General features: G+C 53.6%; 1 protein-coding gene across 3 annotated transcripts; it reads right to left on the bottom strand.

Moving 5' to 3' along the window:
• Positions 1-354: 354 nt before the first annotated feature.
• SLC41A1 (solute carrier family 41 member 1) lies at positions 355-21,204 on the bottom strand. 3 transcript variants are annotated; one of them, XM_040535462.1, is made up of 12 exons: positions 21,126-21,204; positions 20,587-20,668; positions 19,435-20,195; positions 13,692-13,799; positions 10,104-10,175; positions 9,643-9,787; positions 9,399-9,545; positions 8,500-8,647; positions 7,791-7,870; positions 6,834-6,968; positions 5,654-5,802; positions 355-4,002 (listed from the first exon to the last, which is right to left on the bottom strand). In XM_040535462.1, the coding sequence occupies exons 3-12, from the start codon at positions 19,810-19,812 to the stop codon at positions 3,817-3,819; spliced, it is 1,548 nt and encodes a 515-aa protein (XP_040391396.1). In that variant the 5' UTR covers positions 19,813-20,195; positions 20,587-20,668; positions 21,126-21,204; the 3' UTR covers positions 355-3,816. The 3 variants fall into 3 exon arrangements, with proteins under 3 accessions (XP_040391396.1, XP_040391395.1, XP_040391397.1); XM_040535461.1 differs by having other exon boundaries at positions 20,520-20,668; positions 21,126-21,168; XM_040535463.1 differs by lacking the exons at positions 19,435-20,195; positions 20,587-20,668; positions 21,126-21,204 and adding an exon at positions 14,527-15,056.
• Between the last annotated feature and the right edge of the window lie 5,376 nt (positions 21,205-26,580).

Genomic DNA, 26,580 nt, shown 5'->3' with positions numbered 1-26,580 from the left:
GCCTTAACCAAGGCGCAGGCAAGGAGCCCCCAGGGACCAGAGGCCGAGCCTGCGGAGCCAGGGAAGGGCTTTTGTACACAGCAAGAGGCCGAAGAGCAAACAGCCGCTGTTCTTGCCAGGAGCTCGCACGCAGCTGCCTGGACCCCACCACAGGCAAGGCAGAAGCCCGTCCGCTAACCTGTCACTTTGACTAATGGTGTTTTGCCTAACACACAACAATTCGTTTTATTTTCTTAACTCTCCCTGCACCACCTACCACAAGGACTCCAGGATAAGCTAGAACAAGCTGCAAAACACAAGAGAAACTTTCAACCTTGTAAAGAGGCTTATGAAGGAAAGACACCACAGTGCACATAAATAAATGTCATCTTTATTTAACGAAATATAATTTATCAGTTAAGTTGACATCTGTCAATTCAGTTATAGGAACTATAAATAATTAAGACAGTCTTTTTCCTTTAATAAAAAGAGTAAACCAGGATTTTTCATTTGCAGTCAGCTGTATAGTAGGCATGCATTTGAGTGCAACTGGTGGGAAAACATTTTGTCCATCAACATTCTGAAATTTTAAGTTAGATTCTTCCCTGATCTATTCACCCCACCTTATACGAATTTTACAGGCACCACCAATCCCAGCAGCATGACAGCTCTTCATCACCTCTGGGTCTCTGCATCTTACAGGAGACCACGAGCAGCAGATTCTTCCTCGGGCACAAATCCTTTCTTGGGGAACTAAATAGCGATGTGACACACAAAAGACCGGCAGAGTTTCATATATTATATATATATATGTAAAAGCTTACATGTTAATGGAAGGAAATCTCATATCTATTCCTCAACATTAGGCAGAGAAATCAGGTGAGCAGCAGAGGGTACTCCAGAAGTCTCTGGGCTGAGACTTCCGTACGTGGGTGTGAGATTTTGGTTGTTTGGTGTTTTTCTGTTTGTTTTTTAAACAGAGCCGTGGCCAAATTAGACCTATGAGAAGCCAAGTCACTAGGGTGAAGAGTACGAGGTTCCGAGCTACTGCCGCAAGCAATATGCTGCAAAGATGGAGAAGGAGAAAGCAAGCCCTACATCAGCAAGGTAGAAAGGGGAATCTTTCTAATCTTTCAAAAATCTATCGCCTGCTCTTCTTAGGGTCTGAGAGCGGGCAGCCTGATGGGGCAAGGGCCAGCTCTCTGCCTGCTGACCGCTGCAAACAGCTAAGCCAGTAGAGAAGGGAGAACTCTGTGCTCACACACTGAAGCACACTCACACACTGAAGCACAAAAGGATTCTTCTACTACGAGTGGTCCCTCAGCAATCTCTCTAGAGTGCACAAGAGCCCGACTACATTTGATTTAGATACTGCTGCTTCTGGGGCTTTGCAGCACTGGCTTCCCACGCACTAACCCTGAGCTCCCTTTCCAGCATGCTTGTCTTCAGAGGAAGGACCAACTCTGCAAGCAGGGCTCTGGGCTGGGACGTGCTGTTACTGCATTGTTCCTTATCTAGAAAGAAAAGCGGTCTGCACTTGGGCAGGAAGCTGTAAAGCTCAGCTAGTTCCTGTGCTGTCCACAGTAACAAACAAATCTTCCAACCCGGCCTTATTTCGGATGAAGCTCAGCATCCCCAGCACCACATTGCACCGTTTTCCAGCACAGAGATGCCCAGCACTGCTGGGATGGAAAACCAGAAGGAGAAGACAAGTGTTGGTTTCAGTAAGGCCTGTACGAGAAATGCAGAAGTTAACCGAACTGAGGAAATTAAGCCAAGCAAGGATGGCTGCGTTCTGCTGTGAGGAGCATGCTTAAGCACAAAAGAGAAGCAGCAGCCTACAGGCAGGCACAAATTCAACAGCTTTCAGGTTACAGTCTGGGCCTGCGAATAACCAGGACAGGCAGTGCCCAGAGCAGGACTGCAGTGCTCCAGGCCTTCAGAGCTAACTAAAATGAGAGCTTTTGCTGTTATTTCAGGATCGGGATGCAAGGTGCTACTATGCTGAATGCTGTAGGCATCTCCCTAGAGTTTGAGGGCATGCTGGCAGCTCCCCAAGCTTTGGGTACCACAGTACTGAAGTTAAGTTCCATGGGATACTGTATTTTTCCCATCCTTGACAGATGTTAAGAGCTTGCTCCCATGCATTCAATTTATGTTCATGCATTAGAGGCTGTTTAATAGCGCTGTCTGCTTCAGCACATCATTTAAACTCGGTGTAACTGAGTGAAGTTTCCAAGTCAATAAGACCCGCTTACATCAAACTGCACTCAGTTTACTGAATTGATTTATATCCAGATGGGAAAAGTAGAAAGCACCAAGTGCCAACAGCGTTCAGGAGGATCATTTACAAATACCTTGGTCACGCAGCCAGAACAGGTTTTCACTCACTATTGCACGCGAGTCCTTCCAGGCTGCACAAGCAGAGCAACAGAAGGTGCCTCAGCCATCGCCCAGCTGAACAGCACAAAAAGGAGGTGGGAAAACTGAGCAGGGAACCCTGCGCTCGCAGTGCTCGGCCAGTGCTCACGTGCTGGGCTGTCACTGACTGCAGATTTCGCGGGCCTACTCAAGGACAAGCAGGTTCCTTTTCTACGGGCCAGTACAGAGCTGCACTAAGAACCCAGGGCTTCAGAAGTCAGAGTGCACCCACTGAGATGTTTTCCAGCTGGTTCCTACACCCACAGAGAACACCAGCAGCCGAACGCAGAAGTGGTTTTCCAAGGGACACCAGCATCCTAACGCTCCCAAGTCTGAAATGCCTCAGGCTCTGCAGGGAAAGGTACTGAGTGGCTTCTTCCCAGCTGCAATGGGCCCGTCAGCAGCACGCAGCAGCTGAAAGAAAGCCTTAATGCACAAAATAGGATTTATTTTTCCATCCACCCAAAAAGAAAAGCCAACTGAACTGTGCAGACTGTCAGAAGAATATCGCAGTGCCCATACCAGCACAAAGGAGAGGCTGGCACCCACCACGGTTCCAGCAGATCTTCCCGCAGAGCACTGGCAGGAGGAAGGGGAGGAAGATGGATGGGAGAGCTCACAGCATCTTCAGCAAAGCGCAGAGCACATCAGTTTGCATGCAGCAGGAGCTGAAGCTTGGTGCACGAGCAGTTTGCAGTCTCTGAGATGCAGATGCTGCCAGATGGTTGGCAAAGGGAGCCTAAATCTGTCAGCAGAGAGCAGCCTGCTCACAGCCAGATCTCAGGGCTCTGCAGTCGCTCACTTTCTTTGTGGGCACACAGGAACGGGCATTTTGGTACGGAGGATGCTTCCTCACTACCTTCACTAATCCCTCTGTGTGCTTTGGAGGCCAGGCACAGGAGGGATTCAGAAAGCAAACAGGAGGGAGGAAGGTGACAGGGTAGAGAGGAAAGGAGGTAACTCCATGCCCTCGTCCACAAGGTGTACTCTGCTAGAAGGTGCCTGCTCAGTAAAATAAATCTGAACCTTACCTCCAACATTTGAGACGCTTATGAAGCGAAAAAAGCAACCCTTCACCTCTAGTGACATGCGCAGGGCGGGCTTCCTACACGTATGATCTGAGGGGTCAGTATCTTCACTGTAACATCGCTTCAGACAACGGCTATGAAATTGCACTTGGTGATTGTCTCATTACACTTTTTTGTCCTTCCTAAAACTAGATTTATTTTCTGTACAAAGTTGGCTTGAAATATAAACCACATAAAATTCCCATTGAAAATAATGAGAATCCAGTATCAAAGATGAAGTCTCGAGAGAGACGGGGGGAGGAAGTAAAGGAAAGGAAGGTGGAGGAAAAGAAACAACAAAATCAGTGGAGGAGGCGAGCTGTGAGACGGGGAGGGGCGGCAGGGAGAGCTAGTCTCCCACATCGGAGTCCCGGTCACCGATGAGCCAGAGGATGTGAAAGCTGAGAGCAAGGAGACCTGTTCCGATCAGGTCCCCCAGCGCTGTCAAGTAGGGGATGGAGAAGTTGTCAGGATCGAGGTCCCTGCCCCACATCCAGTGCACCATCCAGTCGGCGATATACAGAAGAATGAGGACCTGGGAGGCAGGAAGAAAAGAGCCACGTCAGCCACAAACCCCGACCCTGCAGCCCCGACCTCCACAGAGCTCCGACTGGGGCCGCTCCAGCTGGGCAGGCCGGCCCTCAGCCCCAGGAGCGGAGCTGGTGGCACATCCAAGCACCTTGCTGAGCGCTGCAGCCCAGGCACTCGATGCATTCTGTCCCCCCAAAGCAACGGGAGTACAGCACAGAGATCTTAGTGAACCTCAGTGGGTCCTGAGCAAGTTCTCTGTCTCTTTAACTGTCTCTATCCCATCCTTCTTAGCCTCACGTGTCACCATCACATCTCAGCTTAGAAGGGCTCTGGCACCCAAACACCTGAAAACCTACATTTTGCATCTCAGTTTTTAGATCTAACCAGAAAAAAGCACAAAGAGATACGGGGCAAACAGAGGGGACTGAGAAGCACACTCTCTTGGGAAAGGACAGCAACATCTGAATTCCAGGAATAAAAGAGCAATTTCTTCCCAGCAGCAGAAACCACCAGAGTGCAATGTTCTACCTGCTTCAACGCAGCGAGAAGATCTGTACCTGTGTCTAGAAGACATCAAAAGAAATCCACGCTGGATCTTCTCAAGCCTTAGGTCTGGGACAAGCACTGGAAGTGGCCACAGGCCTTCGGCTCATGCCTCTGGTGGCTCCAGCACTGGGAGGGCCTCACTCGGGACATGGCAGAGCTCAGGACCCAGCAGCCAGCACTGTGGCCCCCCTGCAGCCCCGGTGCCCCCCAGCCTGCAGGCTGCTCACCGCAGCGGCTTTGCAGAGCGGCTGCAAGCGGAAGCCCCCTCCGAGTGCCCAAGCGCCCAGCAGGAGTTCACAACCTAAATTTAGCCTCCTGGATGACAGCACTCTGCTCTTGCCTCTGATGGATGCTCTGACTCACTTCCTCAAGCTGGCCTGGGTTGATTTTAGGGAACGCTGAAACCAGGCGCAGCTTCCACAAGCAGAGGGGGCAAGCAGGGGGAGCGGAGCTGGGCTTTGCAGGAAACTCCCCAACCAGGCCATCTCTTCCTTCCCTCCAACGCAGGCAGCCACTCATGCAAACGGCTGCTGTGTTTCTGCAGCAGGAGCACCCTGCTCTGTGCACGTCCCCCAGAACTACCACTGCTACGGGCTCGCACGGCTTCTGCGAGGGGCCGGGAGCCCGGTGCCAGCAGAGCTGCCAGGTCTCTACCCTGCGCGGGGAGGCAGCCAAAGCCACGAGGTGCAGGGCTCCTGCAAACTCGACGTCCTGTTTTCTTCACCGGCAGTTTTAAAATCGCTAAAGCACCTTATAGAACAGATTAACACAGAAGAGGTAAACTCTTCTGCTGTCAAGAGGACTTAAAAAGGAAGAGACAGACAAAAGAGAGATTCAAAACTTGCCAAGAATGGGAGGAAGGAAAAATTGCGCGTACAGGTATCAACAAAGAAGGATTTATTTAGCTTGATACCAGCTCATTTGACAAACAATATTCTTGGCATAGCTCTCTCCAGTACACGGACCTGTTACCTAGAGATAAATATGCTGCTGAGAGCACAGCAGCACGCACTACAGCCTAGCTGGCTGAGCAGCTTCCCACTGAAGATGGCACGGCAGCGTCCCCTTCCAGCCTGAGCAGTTACAGAAGCGGAGGGGCTTCAGCTTACCTGGAGAAGCGCAGCTGTCATGTAGAAGACTATGAAAATCAGGGTGAGCGTAGTGTGTCCTCCTTGCATGGAGGAGATGGTGTACAGAAACACCAAGTGTCCAGGCACCACCAGGAGAAAGAGCACACGGGCAGAGCGGGAATTCACATCTGTCAGGAAACAAAGGTGGAGCTCAGGATTAAAAGTGGCCGGAACACACAGCACCTCTGCAGCCTACCTGGGCTCCAGGGGAGAAGGCAGCACAACCGCACACTGGACTCATCCTTGCACTCCAGATTTAGGCTGGAAAACAGCACCCAGAGCGATGGCCTAACTGTCAGGACACCCGAGGACTTTTTGTGCCAAGCTCGGTAGGAGAGCTTAACTCTGCCCCCAGAGCAAAAACAGCTGCCAGAAGGACTCACGTCCCATCTCGGACAGAGCTCAGTACAGGGCTGCCAAGGAATTAACATGAAAATTGAATTTCCTCAGAGCTCTGTCCGCACCTTGTCCGGTGATCAGTTTTCTGACAGATGACTGTAACTTTGGAGATCTCTCTCCCCTTCTGTTCCCCAAACCCTATAGAGAACAGCTGGTACACGTGAACAGAGCACCACGTAGCTCCCTTCGCAGGGACAGCTCTCTACCAGAAGGCCGGGGCCCAGGCTACAGGGTATCAAGCCTCCCCAGGGATTCTAGAGAGTGACCAGCTCTGCCCACGCTGTATGTCGGAATGCAAGTTTGGGCTTTTCTCTGCTACGCAACTGCTCCAAGTTACGGAGCTCTGAAGAAGCCTTCGCAAGTGAGAAGTTCTGTAACTGCAGCTCCACAAGCCCAGCAGAGCTGCAAAGCTGAAGCCTCAAGGCAGGTTTTAGTGTCCTAGACATCTGGAAGAGATTTAGTGGGTGGGGGATTTACAGTATTAGGCAGTCAGGGCATAGGACTTCTGCACCATGTTTTCCTAATCCAGCAGGGCTACGTCCTCTCACACGGCAGCTTTGCTGAAGGTCTGACTGTCTCTAGAGGGCAGGGCAGGCCAGAAAACCAGCCACGTCCACGAGCTGACAGCTGCCTCTGAGCAGATTTTAGCCACCATTTCCCATACCAGTGCTGCAGTGACTGTCACAGACGAGTTTAGCCAGCCATTTGCAGCAACTGCTGCTGGCAGAACTCAATATATGTCAAGCCTCAACTTGAATACCTGAGCTGAAGAAAGTGCTGCAAGGGCTGGGACACTTGCGAGGGGCTGTTTCGGAGCTCTCTCCAGGCATCCCACTCATGTGCAGGTAAGTGGAGATGCGACTAGCCTGCACTGCCACCAGGTTGCCACCCACACCTGCAGATAAGGAGAGCGCAACAAGATTAGATCTTAAACACACTTGAAAGTCATTTTCAATAGCCAGCACACCTGGAACTGCCAGGTGCTGAAATAATGCAAAACAGTCTATTTTTGACCCAAATTCCACTTTTGCAGGATGTAAAGAGCTGAGACAAAGCACACTGTTCTACAGTTTCCCCTTAGGCCCCCTAGAAAAGTACATGCAATTCTATTACTGCAGCTTTTATTGAAAGAAATACACGAAACAAAAAAAAAAGACAAGTCAGCCACCAAAACAGACACAGGAAGTTTAAAGCTACTGTTTTTTGCGTGAGGTGTAATGAAACTGGAACCCACTAGTGCAAGATGCACTGCCACAGGACTAACTCCATTTATTGCAAGCCTGAAAACTATCACACAATGGAGTTCTCTTGGTTCATTAGGCAGAAAGGAGGTCAAAGGTTCATACCAGAAGAAACTAGATTTTCTGACTCTGAATTGCAAAGCCAAGTCTTCATGTCACAAGGTGACCACAAAGCACATATACCAGAATAGGGGTCTTCCATCAGCCAGGAGGAACCAAGAAATGAAGACAGTTCTTGTTGGGCCCCAGATCTAGAAAGCTTGTCTTTTAGGCAATTGCTTCCCAGGCCAATTACCCCTCTGGTGAACGGCCAGCACCAGGGGGAGCCATGCTGCTGTAAAGCTTGGGTCTAAACACATCCCACTGGTGATCCAGGAGAATTAGTCTCTAAACTGCCTGAAACGAGGCTCAGAGGCCAAACTCACTGTTTGCCAAGATCTTCAAAAGCTGCAGTACCAGAGTGGAAAGAAACTCACCATTAATAACTGGTGTGAAGACAGCCATCCCAGCAAAGTTTGGATCTGAGACCGTTCTGTCCAAAATTAAACCGCCAACACTGCAGAGGGAAGACCGAAGAGGTCAGTGCTGAAAGCTCAGTAGGTAACTCAGAAAGCACTGCAGGTTCTCTCTGCTGCACTTTGTGCACCCAAGGGCGATGTATCCACCTAACATGCACCTACAGTTGTGCTTGTTGCACGTGATTTTTGACTTCAATATTTTCTAACAGAAGAGTTTTAGGAGAATCTTCTCTCATTGCTCCCAAAAAGACAGAAGACTAGATCCCCCAACATACAGTTTACTACTACAAATTAATCAAAAGCAAACCTGCTTTTTAGAGGGCAAGTAGGGCTTTTGTGAGGAGGACTGCTAAAAGGGATCTGTGTCTACTCTGTGGCCATGTCAGTCCTCCTGTGCCGCAGCAGACACATGGCTAAGGCCTTGGTTTCCAGCAGTCAGGTGCTTAATCGCTCCTGTGCCTCTGGGCCTAGCTCCCAGTGTCTTTGTCTGGCAAACACAAAACGTGGAGGTCATTTTGTGTTTCCTGGCAGAGCGAACTGGAGAAGTAGGAGAGGTTTGGTTCTCTCTCTTTTGGAATCTACCAAGGGCAGACATTGAAAGGGCTGGGGGAAAGGGCGCGTTATCTGTCTGCATCTGGGGGAGAAGAACTCTTCCGTGCCCCCCTACCTGCTAATTGCCATCGCGATAATGACAGGCTCCCAGCCGGAGTACAGCACCTCCCGTGTCGCCGCGTTCTTCTTGGCAATGATGATCCAGATGGGCAGCAGAGCTATGAAGAAGGCGCACACCAGAGGATTCACATATGCCTTGCTCTCTGAGGGGGAAATAAGCAGAGGCAGCAGATCAAGGACACGTTTCTCCACAAATTCAGCTGAGCTCATCCGCCCTGCCTGCAAACTGCTGCCACCTATGGAGTCAGACACACACAAACTCGACCAGGCCAGCCTCGGTTCCACACGACCTGGCATTTCCTTCTTCTGATGCACCCTCAGGGGCTTTATCAACAGCTTCGAGTGAGACCTCTTCGGTTTCCTAATTGCTCATTCCCACTTCCCATTCCTGAGCAAGACCTCCCAGCATTGCTTCACCTTTGACTGAACCTGGCTGAGTCACATCCTCTGCATCCCAGCCGCCGGGGAAGGAAGGTGGAGGGGAGGGAGGAGGAAGTCTAGAGTGTGCAGCTGCAGCTCTGCACTGAGGACCCCCAGCTGGTGCTGACAGTACAAATGATCACATCCAGAGCTGCCTTCCCCCACTACTTCAGCCATGATCAAGCCCCTGGTGCTTGGAAGGTGGCAACCTCTCCCTTAACACTTTACCTGGTAAGCAGGATGTATGCAGATCACTGCCAAGACTGTCTGCAGCTACAAGACAGTAAGAAGGTCCAATTCCTCCCCTTATCAGTTCTGACTAGGTTTTGCTAACTGGGATAGCTTCCAGGCCAGGCATCCTATACACCCCGAAAACAGTAAGGGTAAAGGAACAGGAACAGGGTGAATTGCAAGGGAGATGCTGCAGCACATGGAAGGACCAGGGAAACACAAAAGCCTTTTGTTGCTCCTCACCCAGCTCTTTGTACAAGCCCCAGCTGATTCCTGAAAGCAGAGCTAGGGTGATGAGATCCCCTAGGCTGGCAGCAATTGGTGTGGCTACATTATCAGGATTGATCCCCATCTTCCTGGATCCGATGATGACCCCAATCATGATCATGCCTATAAGTGAAGGAGAGGAAGAAAACAGGATGATGGTAAGGAGAGCTCAGCATTTGAGGAAGAGGTGCATGGAGGGCGTACAGGATCTGCCTCTTACCCAGAACAAGCGAAGCAATGAAGGCAGTAGCCACGCTGCTGGCACAAAGCAGCACAGCATGGTCAAGGCTGAAGTGCCCATCTGGGATCCATCCAAATATCACCGCTGCAATTGAGGCCAGGAAGCCGACCACGGTAGCCTGAACCTGAAAATAAAAACTAGACAGTCACCAAGGCAACTAGTGGGAAAAATGGTCCCGGGGTGAAAAAAGAAGAGCACCACCCAGGGTAGATTAGCACATCTCAGGTAGATTAGCACTCAGCAGGGAAATGCCAAGTTTCACCCTCAGGGCAAACTGCCATGGTTAGGTGACTGTGGGACATGAAGGTGCCATTTGCCTCCCCACTAGACATGTAATATTGACAGTCAATACCAAAGAAGATGCATTTAGGCCTTCTGATGCTTGTTCTAGTTGTGCTTACACCAACATTCCCACTTTTTCTCCTTTCACATTCCCTTACCTGTATCAGCGCCATGTTCCCTGTTATCATCTTCCAGAGCTCTTTGGGTGTATCCATTTGGCCAATATTAGCCTGCAAGACATCACGACATCATTAAAGACTTAAAAGACTGATGGAAGTCTGCACTTGATAACGGTCAGATTCCTGCCTTCCGTCTATAGAGGTTTGTGCCAGGAGCAGGTGAGAACAGTGACCTCAAATCCTCACCTCTTATGGGAGAGCAATTCAGGAGAATTCAATGGAGCTTCTGATGAAAATCTTGCAAAAGCAACACGATATACTTTGCCCTCCTGCAGGAACATGCACTGCTCCTTATTTACCCACTGAATTCACTTTAGTGGTGATCAAGCCAAGCCTGGCTCAGGCCCAGCTGGGTCATGGTGCCCCTCGGGTCAGCCAGCCAGGAGGGAACCTGGGGTGCAGCGACTCCCAGGTCAGCTATCTGAGTGCCCCCAGCTCTCATACGGAGCAAGGCCAGAAGAGCATCACGTGGGCAGAGGGAGCTGGCAGCAGGATCTCCTTTGGGGATAAAAGTTGAGTAAACAAGGCTAGTGCCACGTGGAGACCTACTGAGTAGCAGGAAGCAGCCATGGCACATGGGTCATCTGGCATCACTACAGGAGATGCTAATCAGAATAAGCAGAACAGACGGAAAGTCGCTTTAATTTCTTGGCCTACATGCTAAAAAAACAAAACAAAAAAAAAAACAACCACCAACCCAGCAGAATCACTGCAGGTTACTGGTCTCTGCAGAACACAGGAGTTCTGTTCTCCCCAGCACCTTCTAGGTCCTTGTAGAAGCTGGAAAGAATAGGCAGAGAGTACAGACTCGTATCCAGTCTTGCAGAAGAAGCTGATGAACAAGAAGAGGAAACGAGTTTGTCACTATGAAATCATAAGGGAGAGGCTCAAGAAATCTCAAGCGGTATTCGCATGACAGAGTCACTGGCTGGCAGCGTCAAACTGCTAAGTGACAGAGCAGCAATTCCTGCCTCTCAGCTTTCCTTTCTGCTCTCTGCAAAAAAAAGCAGCCTGCGATCGGCCAGTCCTCCCGCTCTCCTTGCCACACGCGCACCTGAGAAAGCTGCCGAGCCACGCTTACCAGCACTGAGATGCACCCAGCTCTGGGTGGGGTCCGGTCAGTTTAGTGGAAGGGAAGAAGAAATGAGAAAAAACCAAGTTGACTGTAGAGTAGCACTGGGTACATCCAGCAAGGAATTTGAGCTCCGTATGAAGCCTGACCTTAGCATTCCTGCCACACGGCAATTAGGTTGGGATTAACATAACCTAGCCGTAGTCACTGGCAACAGGATCTTAATCCCCTAACTAATGGGAGACTTTTGCTTCTGAACTGTGAAAGGAGCTTCTGAGGTGCCTTAATGCAGCACTAATTGGAAACCCGCAGTCTGAGAAACCCTTCCAGATGCTTTCCTGCAGTGAGAGCACGAGAAGGACATCGTGAAGCACTGCTCAGGAGAGCCTGCTCCTCACACCTGCACGTGGATCCCCCCATGCCAAGGGAAAAAAATGAAATCCAGAGAGATTGCCCTGCCCCACTGCACACACATACAAGGAGGTAGCCTGTGAGGCTAGGAGATTCACGCAGAGGCAAAGCCTCCTTTCCTGCTGGGGCCGAGGAAAGCAGAGGACGAAGCCTGGACAGGCAGGCGAGCCGGACGGCTGCTCTCTGTGCCAGTTTCCCGGTGACCCTGCTGCAGTCACCAGAGCAGATGGGGAAAGATTTGCATTCCTCTGACTTGCTGTGCAGCCAGGATAGGCTCATTGCCCTGCAGAGCTGCCCCGGAGTTCCTCTGGGCCAGCCCCATATGGGAAGAAGATGGAGAGAGCCACGGCCACAGAAGCACTGCTGTCCCAGGAGAGCTGAGCACTCCCCCTGATAAGCCCGTGCTCAGAAAGCTGGCCAAAGCCAAGCCAAGGCCGAGAGGGAGAACGGCCTGTGTCTGGGTCAGCGAGGATCCTGACATGATCTGAACAATAGGGAACAACTAAAACAAAGGGGTTTGTTTCCCAGAACGAAGGGGCAAACAAAGCTCAGCCTGCCACAAGCTGCAGTGCTCAGCCTCCGTCGCCGCAAGCCCTGGCACAGGAGCACAGCAGTTTTGTGCTGCCCGGCAGCACCTGGAGGGAGGAGACCGGTGCCGAGGGGGAGCAGCCAGAGCCTCCCAGGCAGCTCAGCACCTTCAGAGACCAAGGGCTGGCTCCCAGGTGGTCCCCGCAGCACAAGTCAGCAGGCAGGGGCTGGGGATGCTGGGACCAGGCCAAGTATTTCCAGGGAAGTGCTCTTTGCCTTCTGGCTCCACAGGGACAACCCCACACGGAGCTGGGAGGGCAGAGTATTCCAGTCCTGTAACCAGTGCTGACCAGAACACAATGCCCATTGCCACCAGTTCAGTGGGGCAGCAGCTGCTGGAGAGCAAAGGGTCACAGCTGACACCACCCCACCACTCAGGGTGGAAGAAAGAAGATCCAGAACAAGGAACATACAGAAACCTTTCCGACACTCCTGTGCTTTCTCCTGCAGCAACCAGAAGGGGAAGGCTGAGAAGAAGGGAGCATGCTAAGAGGCAGCTCTCTGCTTGCTGTGCTTGCTGCTATCATCCATCCAGACAGTTCTCCAGTCCTGTTCCTTGGGGAATGCTCCCTGAGCAGCTCTCTCAGGCCGAGGCAAGCCAGCTCCTCTGCAATGCCAAGGCCAAGCCCAGGCTGCTTGCTGCAAGGGCTCTCTGTTCCAGCAACATGCACCAGAGAGCCAGCAGAGTTAAAAGCTTGGCAGCAGGTAGCTAACACCTTGCAGATGGAAGACACAAAGCTGTACTCTCACCACGGGAAGCACAGAAACATCAGGCTGTCGCGTTCAAGTAGAAGACACTTTACAGAAGGCAGGAGCGATATTGTGCCTGTTAGGAGAGGATGTCAGCCTCTCGCCAGCGCCGCTCAGCTTCGGAGGAACTGCTGCGTTAGAGAAGCAGCTAAACACAAAGCAATTCATTTACTGCTGGACTACCACAGCACTCTGAGGAGCTAAGAGAGCTTGTCCCCGTTTCTCACAGGGAGCCCACTGTTCCACACGAATCGGACTGAATTCTAGCAAGAGAAACACCCTGCCATGCCTCTCCATCCTCTTGGAGAGGCTGTCCATCCACCTGCTCTCCCTGCAAGGTCCCTTCCATTTCAGCATTAACCATACAGCTCTCTCCAGGCTCTCTTATCTGCCAGCCCTGCTGAACCTGGTGTGTTCTGGCCTGCTCTGTGTGCTCTGGGTACATGCCTGCACCCAGCTTCCTTGTAAACAGCAGAGCCAAGCACTCCAGATCCTAAACTGCCAAAGCCTTCTGCACCGTGCCTCCGGGCTCACGAGCAGCCCTGACGAGGAAGCGAACTGTCAGCAAAGCTTAAGGACTATTGAGCCTTTAAATCCGATCAAACGGGACGGGAACACCTGGCTAGGAAGGTAAACTCCAGCCTCTGGTTTGGGTGGTTGCTACCTTCAGAGACCCATGCACAGAGAGACTTCTGTTTGCCCAGCCACCTGCCCGCCCCCGAAGCAGGCGTCCCCTGGGTACTCACAGCTGTCGACAGGCGAGATGCCAGAGTCATCTCCAGGTTCCCCTTCAGGCCCAGCAGCGCGGGCACCAAGATAAACACCTCTGTCACATACTTGAAGACGTCCCAGTGCTGCAAGATTAAAAAACAGACAACAAAATAATCACAGGTGTTAGAAACCTCTGCTCTTGGTTGGTTGTCACCTGCTCCGCTGCCTTTGTGCTCCGGCGCTGCCTGCCCTGAGCAGAGCCCAGTTCCGCTTCCAGCTCCAGCATCACGCCTCCCAGCAACTTTACTGTTCCTGCCATTTGTGTAGTAGCAAACACACGTTCCTGCTGAGCTTAAAAACAGGATCTCAGCCTGCAACCTTCAGTTAAAAAAATCCCCTGAAGCTTCCCCGCTGACAAAACACTTACGTATGCAGGGGCCAAAACAGGGAGAGACGAGCAGACTTTGCCCAATACACGCAGTTTTTGGCGGAACCAAGCCCCGAAGTTTGGCCAGTCTCAGCCCAGAGTCATTCCCCACACGTGCATCTTGCGGATACCTCGCAGAGCACGGCACCGCTGCTCCCTGATGCTGCCAGCACCAAGAAGCAGCCCACAGGGCTCTGTCCCTGCTTCCCTCACCCCTGCACGTGCACCACTCGGTCCTTACTGCCCACCCCGCCTCTAGGATCAAGGCAGCCGTGGTTATTTAGGAAAAAACAGAGCAAGTGTAGGGTGAGCAATCCCACAGGAGAGCAGCTGGCTTCCCAGAAAACCCAAAACCACCCCAAAAACCTCACAACCGTGTCAGGGAAAAAAAAAAAACAAACAAACCACACAGGCTGCACGAGTGCCATTGCCTGACACCTTACTTTCATGCGTGTTTTGCAAGAAGGCACCGTGTCCAAAATAGCTGCCGCTTCCCACACTGCCTAACTGGCACGCTCCTTAAAGGAAACGGAGCGCTGCTGGAAGGGCGCTGGGGAGCTGGCGGCGGCGCTGAGCACGTTGGCAGTCGCGGCTCCGGCTGCTTCCTTCCTGCTGACAGGACCTGCGGCCGGCTCCATCCCCGCAGCGCTCCCCTCGGCCACGCCGACCGGCCAAAAGGATGCGCGGTGCTAGCTGGGCGAGGAGCACGAGCAGCCAGCACCTTACAGCAAGTAAAGGTCACTACCTGATGACTAATGCCTTCCCGCGGGGAAGGACTTTGGGTATTTTTGTTTATTTTTCCACCCTTTGTGATGCTTGCCTTCGGCACCGGGAGAGCAAATGCCAACAAATCTCAGTTTCCTGCTAGGGCTTTTGCAACGCCACGTCCAAGCTGCACGCACGGGGAGAACCATTTGAGAGGGGAGCACGATCACAGGAGGCAGGGAAGCGCTTAAGAGGGATGAACTGGGACCATTTTCCCTAAAAGAGAAAAACTGCCTTCCACTCACTTCAGAAAAATCCCTGTAATGTCTCTGACAGCCTGTAAGACAAGCTAACAACGCTCCCCAGCCCCCAGGTGCACGGATGAAAGCTGCTCAGCTGTTTCAGGCACACCTACGAGCCTCTCGCTGCCCAAGAACACAGCTGCTGAGGATCCCCAGGCTCCAGGCTCATCCCTTCCTGCACCGAGGAATCCTGCCCAGCTGCTGTGATGGGCAGCGCCTAAGGAAACCCTGCAGCCCCTGCCCCAAACACCTCGCACACAGAGAGCCTGAGCCTGGGAGACCTCGCTACAGCCAGAGGTGCTCCGAAAGGCTGCGGCTCAGCACAGCTACCTGAGCTGACACTGCAGAGACGTTTCACTTCAGCATCTGGTGCTGAGCAGGGCAGGAGAGGCAGGAGGAGAATCAGTCTGAAATATTTCCTTCGGCACAGCAGCACGTCAGGCTGCGCTTCCTTTAAGGTCACACCTAGGAACAGCTGAGCTCTGCTCTCAGGCTCTATTTTTAGGCAGGCGCTACGATTATTTTGCTACTTGTCCCGGTGAATCCCTCGCTACAACTTCCCTTGGCTGTATCTCCGAATCAATCGGCAGGCACCACGCTCCCGCTTCCCAGCGGGACGAGCTGGTTGTCACCAGAGGCACGGAATGAAAGGAACACTGTCGGCAGCCCGACCGCAGGCTGGAAGCGCCGTGCGAAAGCTTCCTGGCTCCTTCTTCCTGCAGAGATATCACAGAGGCAGGCCCAGGAGACAGCCAGCACGTGCCCGCAGCCCTCCTGCACCTCGTCCCAGCACCAGCTTTGGGTGTTAACCTTTCCAGGAGGCTGAGCTGCAAGCTGCTGCCAGAAGCTGCTGTAACCGGAGCCTGCTAGAGCAGCTCCCCAAGCAAGACAGGGGTGTTCCTGCAGAAAGGGAAAGAAAAAAAAAAAAGCAGCCATCTTCGGGGAGGGAAAACAAGAAGATTTCTGCAGACATCAGCAGCTCGCTCGCTGCAAAGAGCAGGACCTGTGGGCTCCTGCCAACTTTCTTAATATCAGATGTTATACAACACTGGTCTGCGGGCACTTCGTGCGGCTCAGAGGGCTCCTGCCGAGCACAAAGCTCCTGCAGAAATGTGTGCCCACGGATGTGGCTTCAAGGGGAGAAGCACAGCGCAATGGGAAGACAAAAATGGGAAAGAGAAGGGGAAATATTATCAGATTAAGTTGACTCCCCCTGTAGCAGCCCTCTCTGAGGAGCACACAAAGCTGTCCTCAGGGGTGAGGAGGGAGCGTAACAGCCTGCAGGATCCCCCACAACCGCCCACACGAAGGGGAACGGCTGGTTTTTGGCAGGAGGCGGCTCTTCACGTCCGCTGTCACCCCCTGGCCCCCACGCAGAGGGAGCAGAGACTGCGAGCCACCAAGGTTAACGCTCTGCACCTCCACCTGCTCAGCCGGCGGTCCCCCGGCACGCGTCTCCCAGCGCCAGAGCCACCGGGCTCGGCCTCTCCCGTGCAGAGCTGAGGCCGGACCCCGGCTTCTCACAGGTTCTGGAAGAACCACCAAGCCCCAGGCGGTGGTTTGCTGTTTCCTCCAGGCTCGCTGCGTTTCGGAGGCTTCGCACCTGCAGCCGTCCGATACTTCCAGGGCAGCAGCTGCTTCTCGGCCCCTGCCACGTTCAGCCCCCACGCGCGGGGTGAAGGCTCGCGGCGGCAGCGCGCTTGCAGGCGGCTCGCAGCAGGATGGTGATTCACGACAGCTCGCAGGGGAAGGAAGTGCCGAGGAGGCAGCAGGTTACAGCAACCGCTGCCGTGGCCGCGCCGCACGCTGCGTTTCTCTCCTGCAAACGCTCAGAAAGCCGTCGCACCCCAAAGAGGCGAGCAGCGTCAGGAGAGCCAGAGCCCCGCGCTCCCTGGGGAGGAAGCAGTAGAGGCTCGGTGAGAAGCCCCGTAAGGCTCCCCCAGGCCTGGCACCGGGGCAGCTCGACCACAGCATTCAGCGGCGTCAGCCCGTGCTGTCACAGGTCTGAGGAAGCAGCCTTCTGTCTAGGAGGACAGCGATGGAGGCAGGGAGGATGGGAAGCCACACCTGGGCAAAGGAGGAAGGGGCCGGGAGGCCCGGGGTCAGCATCCCCTGCCGGTCCCAAGGGGGATGCTAATGCCAGAGGTGGCCAGGCGGGGGAAGCGAGCAGACTCCCTCCTCCACGTTAAATACCATCCAAAGCACCTCCGGGGAGCAGGCAAGTCTGGAAAACAACCACCAGGGCTCTGCTGGGAGAGGGGACTGTGCCAGCAGCGCTCTGCTGTACACAAAAGGCAGGTGGCACGCTTGGACGTCACCTGGCGCGGAGCTCTCCAATCCCAGAGGGAGCAGAGGCAAATTCCCTTCCCTGGAGGCAAATTCCCCGGGACACGTTAATGGCTCAGCACGGCCAAAGGCCGGTTTTCACACTGGGGAGACTAATTACAGCTGGCTGATTAGTCTGGTTGTCTAAAGCAGAGGAAATTAAGGGTATGGAGCTCTCCATCCATCACAACCCATGGCTACATCCAAAGCAGTGGGACTCCCCTCTGCCCCAGCGCCTTGCTCCCCGTGCCTCCCTCCTTTCACCCAAGGCTCTGAGCCTCTGGGGAGCCCGTGACCAAGAGCAGCTCCCCGGACTCTGCAGGCAGGCAAGCCGAGACCACACGCTTCCCTTCCCCCTGTTCCACCCCATGGCATTTAGATGCCTCATTTAATCCCAACACTAAAGGGAGTTAAAGGAGTTGGCAGGACACGCTGCATAGCTGCATGCTGAGCTGCTGCGGAACAGAGGAATTATCAAGCTTTATTTCTAATGGCCATAAATAAAAGGCAAGAGAACACAGCAGCACGCCGCAGTATCCCACCCCTGCCCCTCTCCTCCCCAGCCAGGAGGACTGTTCCTTCTCCAGGACGGACTTTAGGCTGGGTACAAACCACCAGAAGAGCCACACAGGAGTTTACGGGGAGCTTGCGGAGGGAAACACGTTTGAAACGCCTTTAAGAAAGTTATTCCACTAAATCTCTCTCTCCCCTGGATTAATTTAGTGCAGCCAGCCCTTCCTGTTTTGAGTCACAACCCAAACCTCACAACTCTCTCGATAGGTTGCATCAAGAGAAACCAGAAGGATGACCAGCGTGGAAAGGCATGCAGGGAAGAACCATCAGGGGCAATAAAGGAAAATAAATGTCTGCCTGACCACCCGCACTTACAGACAAATGCCCAGGGCCCCACTGGCACAGCTCGGCTGGAGGTAATACTCACTGCCAGCGGCACGGGCAAGCGGCTGACATTAGAGCCTCACTGCAACGCCTTGTTTACGGCACGTAGGTGAACGGGGGAGCAGCAAGCAGAGCGTTTTTGGCTGACGACAGCTCCAACATGTCTGCCTCCGTCCAAACAGTTCCAGAAAGCCACACTGCACGATCGAGCTCCGTGCCTTACTCACTGCTTTGGCTGGGCCTCAAGACAAGGAGCTCTGCACTGCCTGTCCTTTGGGGCAGAGGAGCAGGGGTTAAGAGCCCATCAGCTGCCAGAGACACCTGCTTGGGAAACCACCGCTAGAGAGAAGGCACAGGAGCCACAGTCTGCTAAGTCACGTTTCCCACGTGAAAACTAAGCCAGCTGTGTGGTTCCCATAGTGCCACCCACCTCGGAAGACCTAAGAGAGATCTGCCTGATAACACAACAGTTTTCAGCCAGAGGTAACAGCGAGTTCCCTGCCTGGCCTTTCCCAAAGATCAGCTCCACGCAGCCCTCAGGAAGAATGAATAATCCTGTTGGCCCAACTGCTCCTGGCTGCTTCGAGCCCACGAGGAGGCACAGCAGGGGCCGCCCAGCCAGCCCTCAACCTGCAGAGCACCACGCAGCGCCCCGCACACACTGCAACAGGGCAATCGTTGACCTGGCTGGCAGGAGCCTAGCGTGCTGGAACAGTACAGCAAACATCGTGGGCGGTAAGGGGAAAGGGCACGTGCAGGACTAGGGACCAGGGCTGGGACGCCTACGGGCACCGTCAGGGGTCGACGACCGCCTCATTCCCAGCAGCAACGCGTGGAGCGGTCTCAGTTCCAGGCAGGTGCTCTGGCTGCACATCTGTGACGTCCTCTGAGCTGGAGCAGAGCAGCAGCGGTGCAGGGGTCCCCGCAGCCCCTCCTCCCCTCACTCCAGACACCACCAAGATCCCCCCCTACCCCAACCAGCCTGCAAGGACACACACTGCTTCCCCTTGTAGCTGCCAAATTAGCCTTGGTATTTGAGTATCCCCTGGCTCGGGAGCAAGCTGTGGTCTATAGAGATGGGACTCGGAGCCCAGCATCGTACCGGGGAGGTACCAGTCCTACCTGCACGATGTCCAGCACCATTCCAGCAGCAACTGTCCCGAAGCCTGCCAGGAGGAACGGAAAGAGGACTTGCAGCCCAATGGAAAACGAGGTCTCCTTGAGCGGTGAGGCTGGCTCAGGACCTCTGTCTGTGCTGGTGTCATCGCTTTCGTTGCTCTGGCTGCCGTTTTCCAGCAGGGCGTCTTCTTCTCGCACCCCTTTAGCGTTGGCGCGGGACTCCAACACCACCACTTCCACCCCGACACCGTCAGGTCCCAGGAAATCCGAGGGCTCCACCAGCTGCCCTCGGTCTGGACTGGCAAGGCAGTTCATGGGCACCGTGGGGAGCACAGCCCCGTTGGCCTGGTGGGAGTCCTTCTGCTCCGGCTTGGAAGACATGCTGCAGGGAGGCTCTCCTGACCCTCGGCTTGGTGGGCCTACAGCCAGCAGCTGTTCCAGGAGAGGTCTTCGGCCAGGGCCTTACACAAATGGCCCTTCCAGCATCTAGAGGCCACCTCTCCTATCCCTGCTCGCCCGCCTTTGAGTGCAGAGACTGCTCCCGCAGCAGAGATCCCCATCAAGCAAAGTCCAGGAACGGGGGACACCAACAACTGAGCTAGCAGAGAGCGCAGTAGGAGCTGTGAGCTACAGCAAGCTCACTCCAGGTCTCCCTCCCTCCAGCGCTGTGCGGCACAGCAGCCACCGAGATGGGATCCAAGCTCTTCTTCTTCGATGTGTGACCCTTTAGCACATCTTTCTCCAGGTCTTCTTCCAGCAGACTGCTGTGACGGGGCACACAAGGCAGAGAGAAAAACAGATGAAATCAAGACCACTGAAGAAAAGGGAAGCTTAAAGGAACCAGAGGGTAGATACAAGAGGGACTGGCTTTCAGAGATGAAGTTCCCCCAATCCAGAAAAGCTCTTCTTACTACCAGGGCTCTGTTAGTTTCCCCAGTAGCACTTCTCCTCCGCAGAACTTGAGTCTGGAGGCTCCTGCGGGGTTTTGCTCCGTTTCAGCCTGTTCTGCGCTCTCTGCCAGAACAGCCAGCAAAACTAGCAAGCTCCAAGCGTCACAGCCATCCTCCTCTTCCAGAAGGATTTCTCACCTTACAGCGCGAGGCAAGAAGAGCTCTTATTTAAAGTAACAGCAAGCTCCCAGTTAAGGTTACTTACTGCGCCGAGCAGGCTGCGGGGCAGGGGCTGGCATTGGGACAGCCTCAGACCTAACATCCCTCTCCAGCAGCCCGTCTTTCACCTGAAACGCAGGGGGAAAAAAAACGCTCTGTTGGGCGCTGCGGCTGTCAGCACAACGCCCCGTTCATCCCGCAGCACTCCCCTTCAACACACGACACGTCGGCAGCCGCGCCGCTGCCCGGGCTGCCCGGGCCTCCTCTCGCAGCCCCGGCAGGCACCGGGAGGGGGGCCGTGATGCGGTGCCAGGGGCCGAACCCCCCCCCGGGGACAACGGGCTAGGCCCGGAGCTCCCCGCCCCGCCTGGCTGCCGCAGCCCCGGCAGAGCCCCGAGCACCACCGGGCAGCGGTAAGCCGCCACCAGCCCCCCCGGTCTACCGCAACCGGGGAGCGGCGGCCCGGGGGTGCAGCGGCGGCCCCGGGGAGCGCTGCCCGGCCCTGCCCGGCCCCCAGCCCGGGACCGCCCCGTGCTCCGGACCGCCCGGTGCCCGCCCGGTGCCCGCCCGGTGCCCGCTCCGCACCCGCCGCCGGCTCCGCTCCGCTCCCGCGCCGCGGCGCGCCCTGACATCACCGCCCGCCACTGCTGGCCCCGCCCACGCGCGCCGCGCGGCGCCGCCATTGGTCCGGCCGGGAGTGGCGTCACGCGCGGCCCCGCCCCCTCCTCCCGGCGCCGCTGCCCGCGCAGAGGGGAGGGAACGCCCGACGAGTGGGCGGGGCTCGAGGGGCGGGGCTTAAACGGGCGTGGTTCGCGGGGGGCGTGGCCTATGGCGCGAGCTGTCCCGCCAAGCGGGGGCTGCGCCGCGGGGCTCCGGATGAATGACGGCGGCTCCCCGCGCCCCCTTTTCCTTCGGTTTCCTCTTATTTTTGGCTCAAGCAAAGCAGCATGAAGGTGGCTCCGCTAAATCCACGGCGGTGCTCCCACCTCCTCAGGCCCTCAAACCTTTGCAGTGAGGCTCCCCCACGGAAGCTGAGCTCCTGGCGCAGACAGCAGCGCCGCTTTCACCGCGCCGCAGTAACTGGCGGAAGCGCACTGGGTTTTGTACCTGTCTGCTGCTGCCCAGGCCACTTGAATGCAGTATTTCAGAGGATAACGAGCATTGGCATTAATTTAACCCTCACAACCTCCCGATGAGGCACTGACAAAGAGGCACAGAGGAGAACTCGGGACATACAGAGATGATGTCTTCACTAAAGCGGCAGCACAGTTCCACACTCCTGGAGCAGGCTGGGAGTGCAGTCCCAAATCCCGTCTGCAACCCTACCCTCTGTTTTCCTTTGTCCAAACAAACCTGGTCTCTAAGGCTCTCTTTCCGCCTTCATCTTTCCTTCCTGACTTGGAAAATCCACACCTCCCCCGGAGCAGCCGTTCTTTCCCCACCCCCATGAAAACAAGGCCCACCAAAATGTGACCTTGTTGATTAACGCTCGGCCAGCTGCACGCTCAGGAAGTGGAAGCGTGAAGACAAAAGCCGCATGAGACAAGAAAACAGAAATAGATAAAATCCCCACCAGCTAGCTGACGCGCAGAGATCAGAAAGGCAGAGGATGAAAGGGCAGGAAATGGGTTTCCAGTTGCGGGGCAGCAGGTACCAAAGGTAACGAGTCCTTGGAAAGGAAAAAATTCAGCGCTGAGCTGCAGCAGGTCATGGAACTGCGTGCCCGTGTGCTTTACAGCAGCCACATGACTTTGGCACTGCCAAGCTGCCACAGAGCACAGTTTTGGCCTAAACGGCCCAAAGGTGTACGGCGTAATTTTCTCCTTTTCATCGAAGGATCCAGCAAAACAAAGTGATTTGGCCAAAGTCATTCAAAATAAAAACCTATCATGGAGTTTGACAGTGTCCTAAGAAGTCCAGACCCTTTGCTGTCTGTTCTAGCTCCACCGCTGCCTGTCACAGATCCAAATGCTGACTTGAATCGAATCCCAGCCACCTCTGACCAAGGATGCCAGGGGAACCTAGTTGTTAACTTCTTGTAACCAGGAATCTCAACACAGAAACTGAGACCAAGTAGTTATGGATAACGCCTTACCCCTACAGATGTCAGTCCTGAGCAAAGCAGTTCAGGAAGGCAGGTGACATCAGAAGCTGACCCTAATCTGGTCCTGACCTGGGAGCCACAAAGTTCTGTTTTACCAGCCTGGAAGCAAACAAAACCCATCACCATCCTTTCTCCCCAGGCCCAAATGCTCACCTCTCGCAGCTGCGTTCACGTGTCACCCACACGCTGTGTCTGCTGCAGCAAACACAGGTCATCCCGTCAGGTACGTCCCTAGGGTTTGGTTTTTTTTTGCCACGTGAGGGCACCTGGCGGAGGGGAGCTGGAAGTCCTCACTTCCTGCGTTCCGGGAGGCCAGCGGTTCCTGTGTCAACAGCTGCTGCCCCAGCGATAGCATGGACACCTGTCACGGAGGGACCGAGGACATGCCTCGCACTGCTGCTTTGCTCCGGATGTAAGCTGTAAGCTCATTTATATTCTGAGGTCGGGCCGCAAAAAGGACTGACATCACAAGGCTGCTGGGATGGATCAAGGAGACTCACCTCAACTCCCCACTACATCCTGCTCCGCAAAGATCCTTTCACTTCCCGAAAGATGAGACACTGGATTAATGCTGGTGTCTGAAAACTGAGCAGTACAGGAATAACACTGCTTAATTATCCAGGTGACTTGGAAAGGCAGCAGTGCTCCGGGGCTCATTACCACTCCTGAGTGCTTACACAGCTTGTCAGGCGGGCTGAAATCAGACCCATACCGACACGAGACTAAGACCAGTAGGTAAGTCAGTAGGTTTACAGGTAGCTTAGATAGGTACATGCCTGCTGTAGTGACTGCAGCACAACTACAATAGTTAGGACGTGGATAAAACCTTCTGGTTCTCTCCTGTGGGCTTTCTGGAAGAATTCATATCCCTTACTCAGGCCATTGGATCAGTCTGTGATAACAGCCTGCTGCTGCTTTTCTCTCTAATCATCTTTATCAAACAAAACATGAAAAAAAAACACGGTGTAGCTGTGGTAACTGGACAGAGAGCATGTAGAGAGCCTCTGCACTGACAGAGTCAGCACAGTCACCAAGCAAAGGATTACTGCCACGAGCTAGAAGGAGCTTTTTGATTGCTCAGTTAAATAACTGAACTGCAGCCAGGCTCCTCCATGTGGTTGGCTTTGTAGTGCAAGCTCAGGCACAGCGTTCAAGCGATCTGAGTGTTTACAGGCCGACAGTAAATCACGCAATTATGGTGGATTAAAATTATAAAAGAAAAGATGCGCGAAAAGCCACCCGGGATATATTTCACAGCCCGCATGTCGCTTCTCATATCCCCCTGCCCAGGCCTGGAGCAACACGTAGGTAAATCCATCAGGACGACGCACATTCTCTCTTTGTCTCCCGCCCCCTCCCCGCATTAACCACCCTTCCATGTGGTCATTTTCCTTCCTGCTGAGGCCTGACTGCAGCTTCCTTTGGGGCCCCCCCTCCCAGCTCTGAATCAGCCGGAGCGGTCTCAGCTGCGCGAGGCAGGTCCCTCCCTTCCCCGCCACGCTGAGCTCTTTATCCCTGCTGTGGAACCGGAAAGCGGAGCCGAGCCCCCCGCACGGCAACTCACGATGACACAGCCTTCCTTGTGGCGTTCAGCTAAGGACAATAACTCCCCGGGCAGCGCTGCTGAACGCCTCTAGGCCTTGCTACGAGCAGTGATATTTGCATGCCAACATCTCTCGGTGCTGCACCAGAGCCCTCAGAGGTCACGGCAGCAGCATTTCTTCAAGCAGTTATCGTGAGGGCCTGAACTCGGGGACCAAAGTGACAAACACGTGCCTGTAAAGGCTTCAGCGTGCCAGCCTCATCAGGGGAGCTGCAGATGAGGACTGCACACGTCGGCAAGGATCCGTGCACTGAAGCCTGTTGAAGGTCGGCACTGAGGGACAGAGGCTGAGCTGCGGGTGAGGAACAGCTTCTCTGTAGCGACCAGGGATACTCCAGGCTCCTCAGTGAACATCTCGCTCTGTGGCACTGCTAAAACTAGAGCTTGGTAGCACGGCCTGAGCTTTCACAGCACCTGCTCGAGAGAATGGATTCACCAGTTCTATGAAATACCAAACAAAATAGCCAAAGAGGAGCCAAGAATGCAAGTGACATAGACAAGAGGGGAGGAAACAACTCTGTAAACACCTTGTTCCTGCTTTCTCCTCCAGCGCTGTGCCTGAACTCCCCCAGGCCTCAAAATAAACCAGGCCCTTTTAAATAGATGCTGGCAACAGAGCTTTCTTTAGAAAATGCAGGTGTGGAATGTGACCTTCTCTCCATCCTAGTACAGACCCACATGACCCCCAATCAGCTGGGCTGCTAGCAAGCAGGCCGCTGCGGCTGGCCAGCTCCAGAGCTGTTACTTTGAGTAACTGCTGTCAGAAGAACGGCAGCTTCGTGGACTTGGCTACAAAGGTGAAGAAGGAAGTTGCTCTGACTTAACACAGGAACACATTAACACACTCAAACTGGGCTACTGATAGCAACGTTCAAAACTCTCTCGGATATAATGCCAAGTTAGGCATCTCCAGAGCAGAAAATCAGGCTTTTACTTCTCTGATGAATCAGAGGTAATTGCTCTACATGCCTAGAACACAGTGACTCATTGCAAAAAGCGAATAAACCAGAGCTAGCAACCCGTGTTGTCATGATGTACTTGACATTATCAAGTAACTACTCATGCAAGGCAAAGTTGTGTATGATCTTACCAGAAAAGGCCCGTGCATCATCCTTACATTATTCACATGATGACACTAAGATTTCAAATACCACCCAAGATGAGAGACGTTCTTTGAGGACATACCATAGGAACAATAAAATGGGGTGGAAAGAAAACCGTTCTGTCAGGAGAGGTGTGCAGCTACCAAACCACTGAGCAACCCTTCAGAATTGTGCCAGACAAGCATGTCACGGCAGCTAGTGAAGTGAGACAGGAATACAAAGGGCAAAGCTGCTGCACAGAAGTGAAAGCAGAGATCATTACCAGAAATGACCGGGAAAAATCAGGAGAGGTGAGGAATGTGCTTTTCACCATTGGATCCTGGGGGACAAGGCCTGCTTAAAGCACTGAGTTTAGAGGCTTCAGCTTGCAGTAAAGCTCTGTTGGACATTCGCTCGCTGCAGAGGCACTGCATGACTTCAGCACTGGCTGATGAGCAGCACTTAATGAGGTTCTGCAACAAGCTGCATTAATGAAATCTCATGGCACACATTCGCACGGTACCTGCCAAAAACAATTATGCCTTCCCAGCACTGTTTGCCCTTCTCTCTTCCTTCAGCAGCAAAATGAATCTTCAACTGAACGGCCTTTAAAGAAACATTCCTCACCGAAACACAAGAGATGTTGCCCACAACACCAGCTTCAGGTGCATCAACCATTCCTCTCCATTTTGTACCATCTGCAGTCTTAATTAGGATGCGCTCTGTCCCATCATCCGGGTCGTTAACGAAGATGTTAAACAGCGTTGGCCCCCTACAGCCATGGTCAAAGCAAAGGCTTTAGACTCGGCCCTCTTTATTGAGACTTGTCAGAGGGAAACTTCCCTCCAGCTCCCACTCCCGGGGATGTATTTTATTCTGTGCTGTAGCCTGACAAATCACTTTTGCTGTGTGTGCAACAGAAGTTTGCAAGAGAAATGACACCTCCACAAAAGAGCTGTAGACATGTGGCTAAACAAATTAGCGACGTTAGGGCACACAGACTAACTAAATGCAACAAACCATGAAAGACCCAAGCTATTTACTACCCAGTAATGCATAAACAGTTAGTTAATTTTTGTACGAAAATAAAGAACACCAGGAAGGGTACAAAGATTAAAGCAGGCTGGAAAATATGTGGGTTTGTTTTGATGGAAACTTTATGGCTTGCTCCAGTGCAGAATCAGGTGTGGAAATGACTTCATTGCAATTATAAAGTTACATTAAGAGACTAAGTAATAATCAAGAAAAGAA

Source organism: Cygnus olor, chromosome 24 (genome assembly GCF_009769625.2).
Source record: "Cygnus olor isolate bCygOlo1 chromosome 24, bCygOlo1.pri.v2, whole genome shotgun sequence".
Classification (NCBI taxonomy): Eukaryota; Metazoa; Chordata; class Aves; order Anseriformes; family Anatidae; genus Cygnus; species Cygnus olor.
Note: the sequence above shows the minus strand (reverse complement) of the source record. Positions and strands in the feature narration are given on the sequence as shown.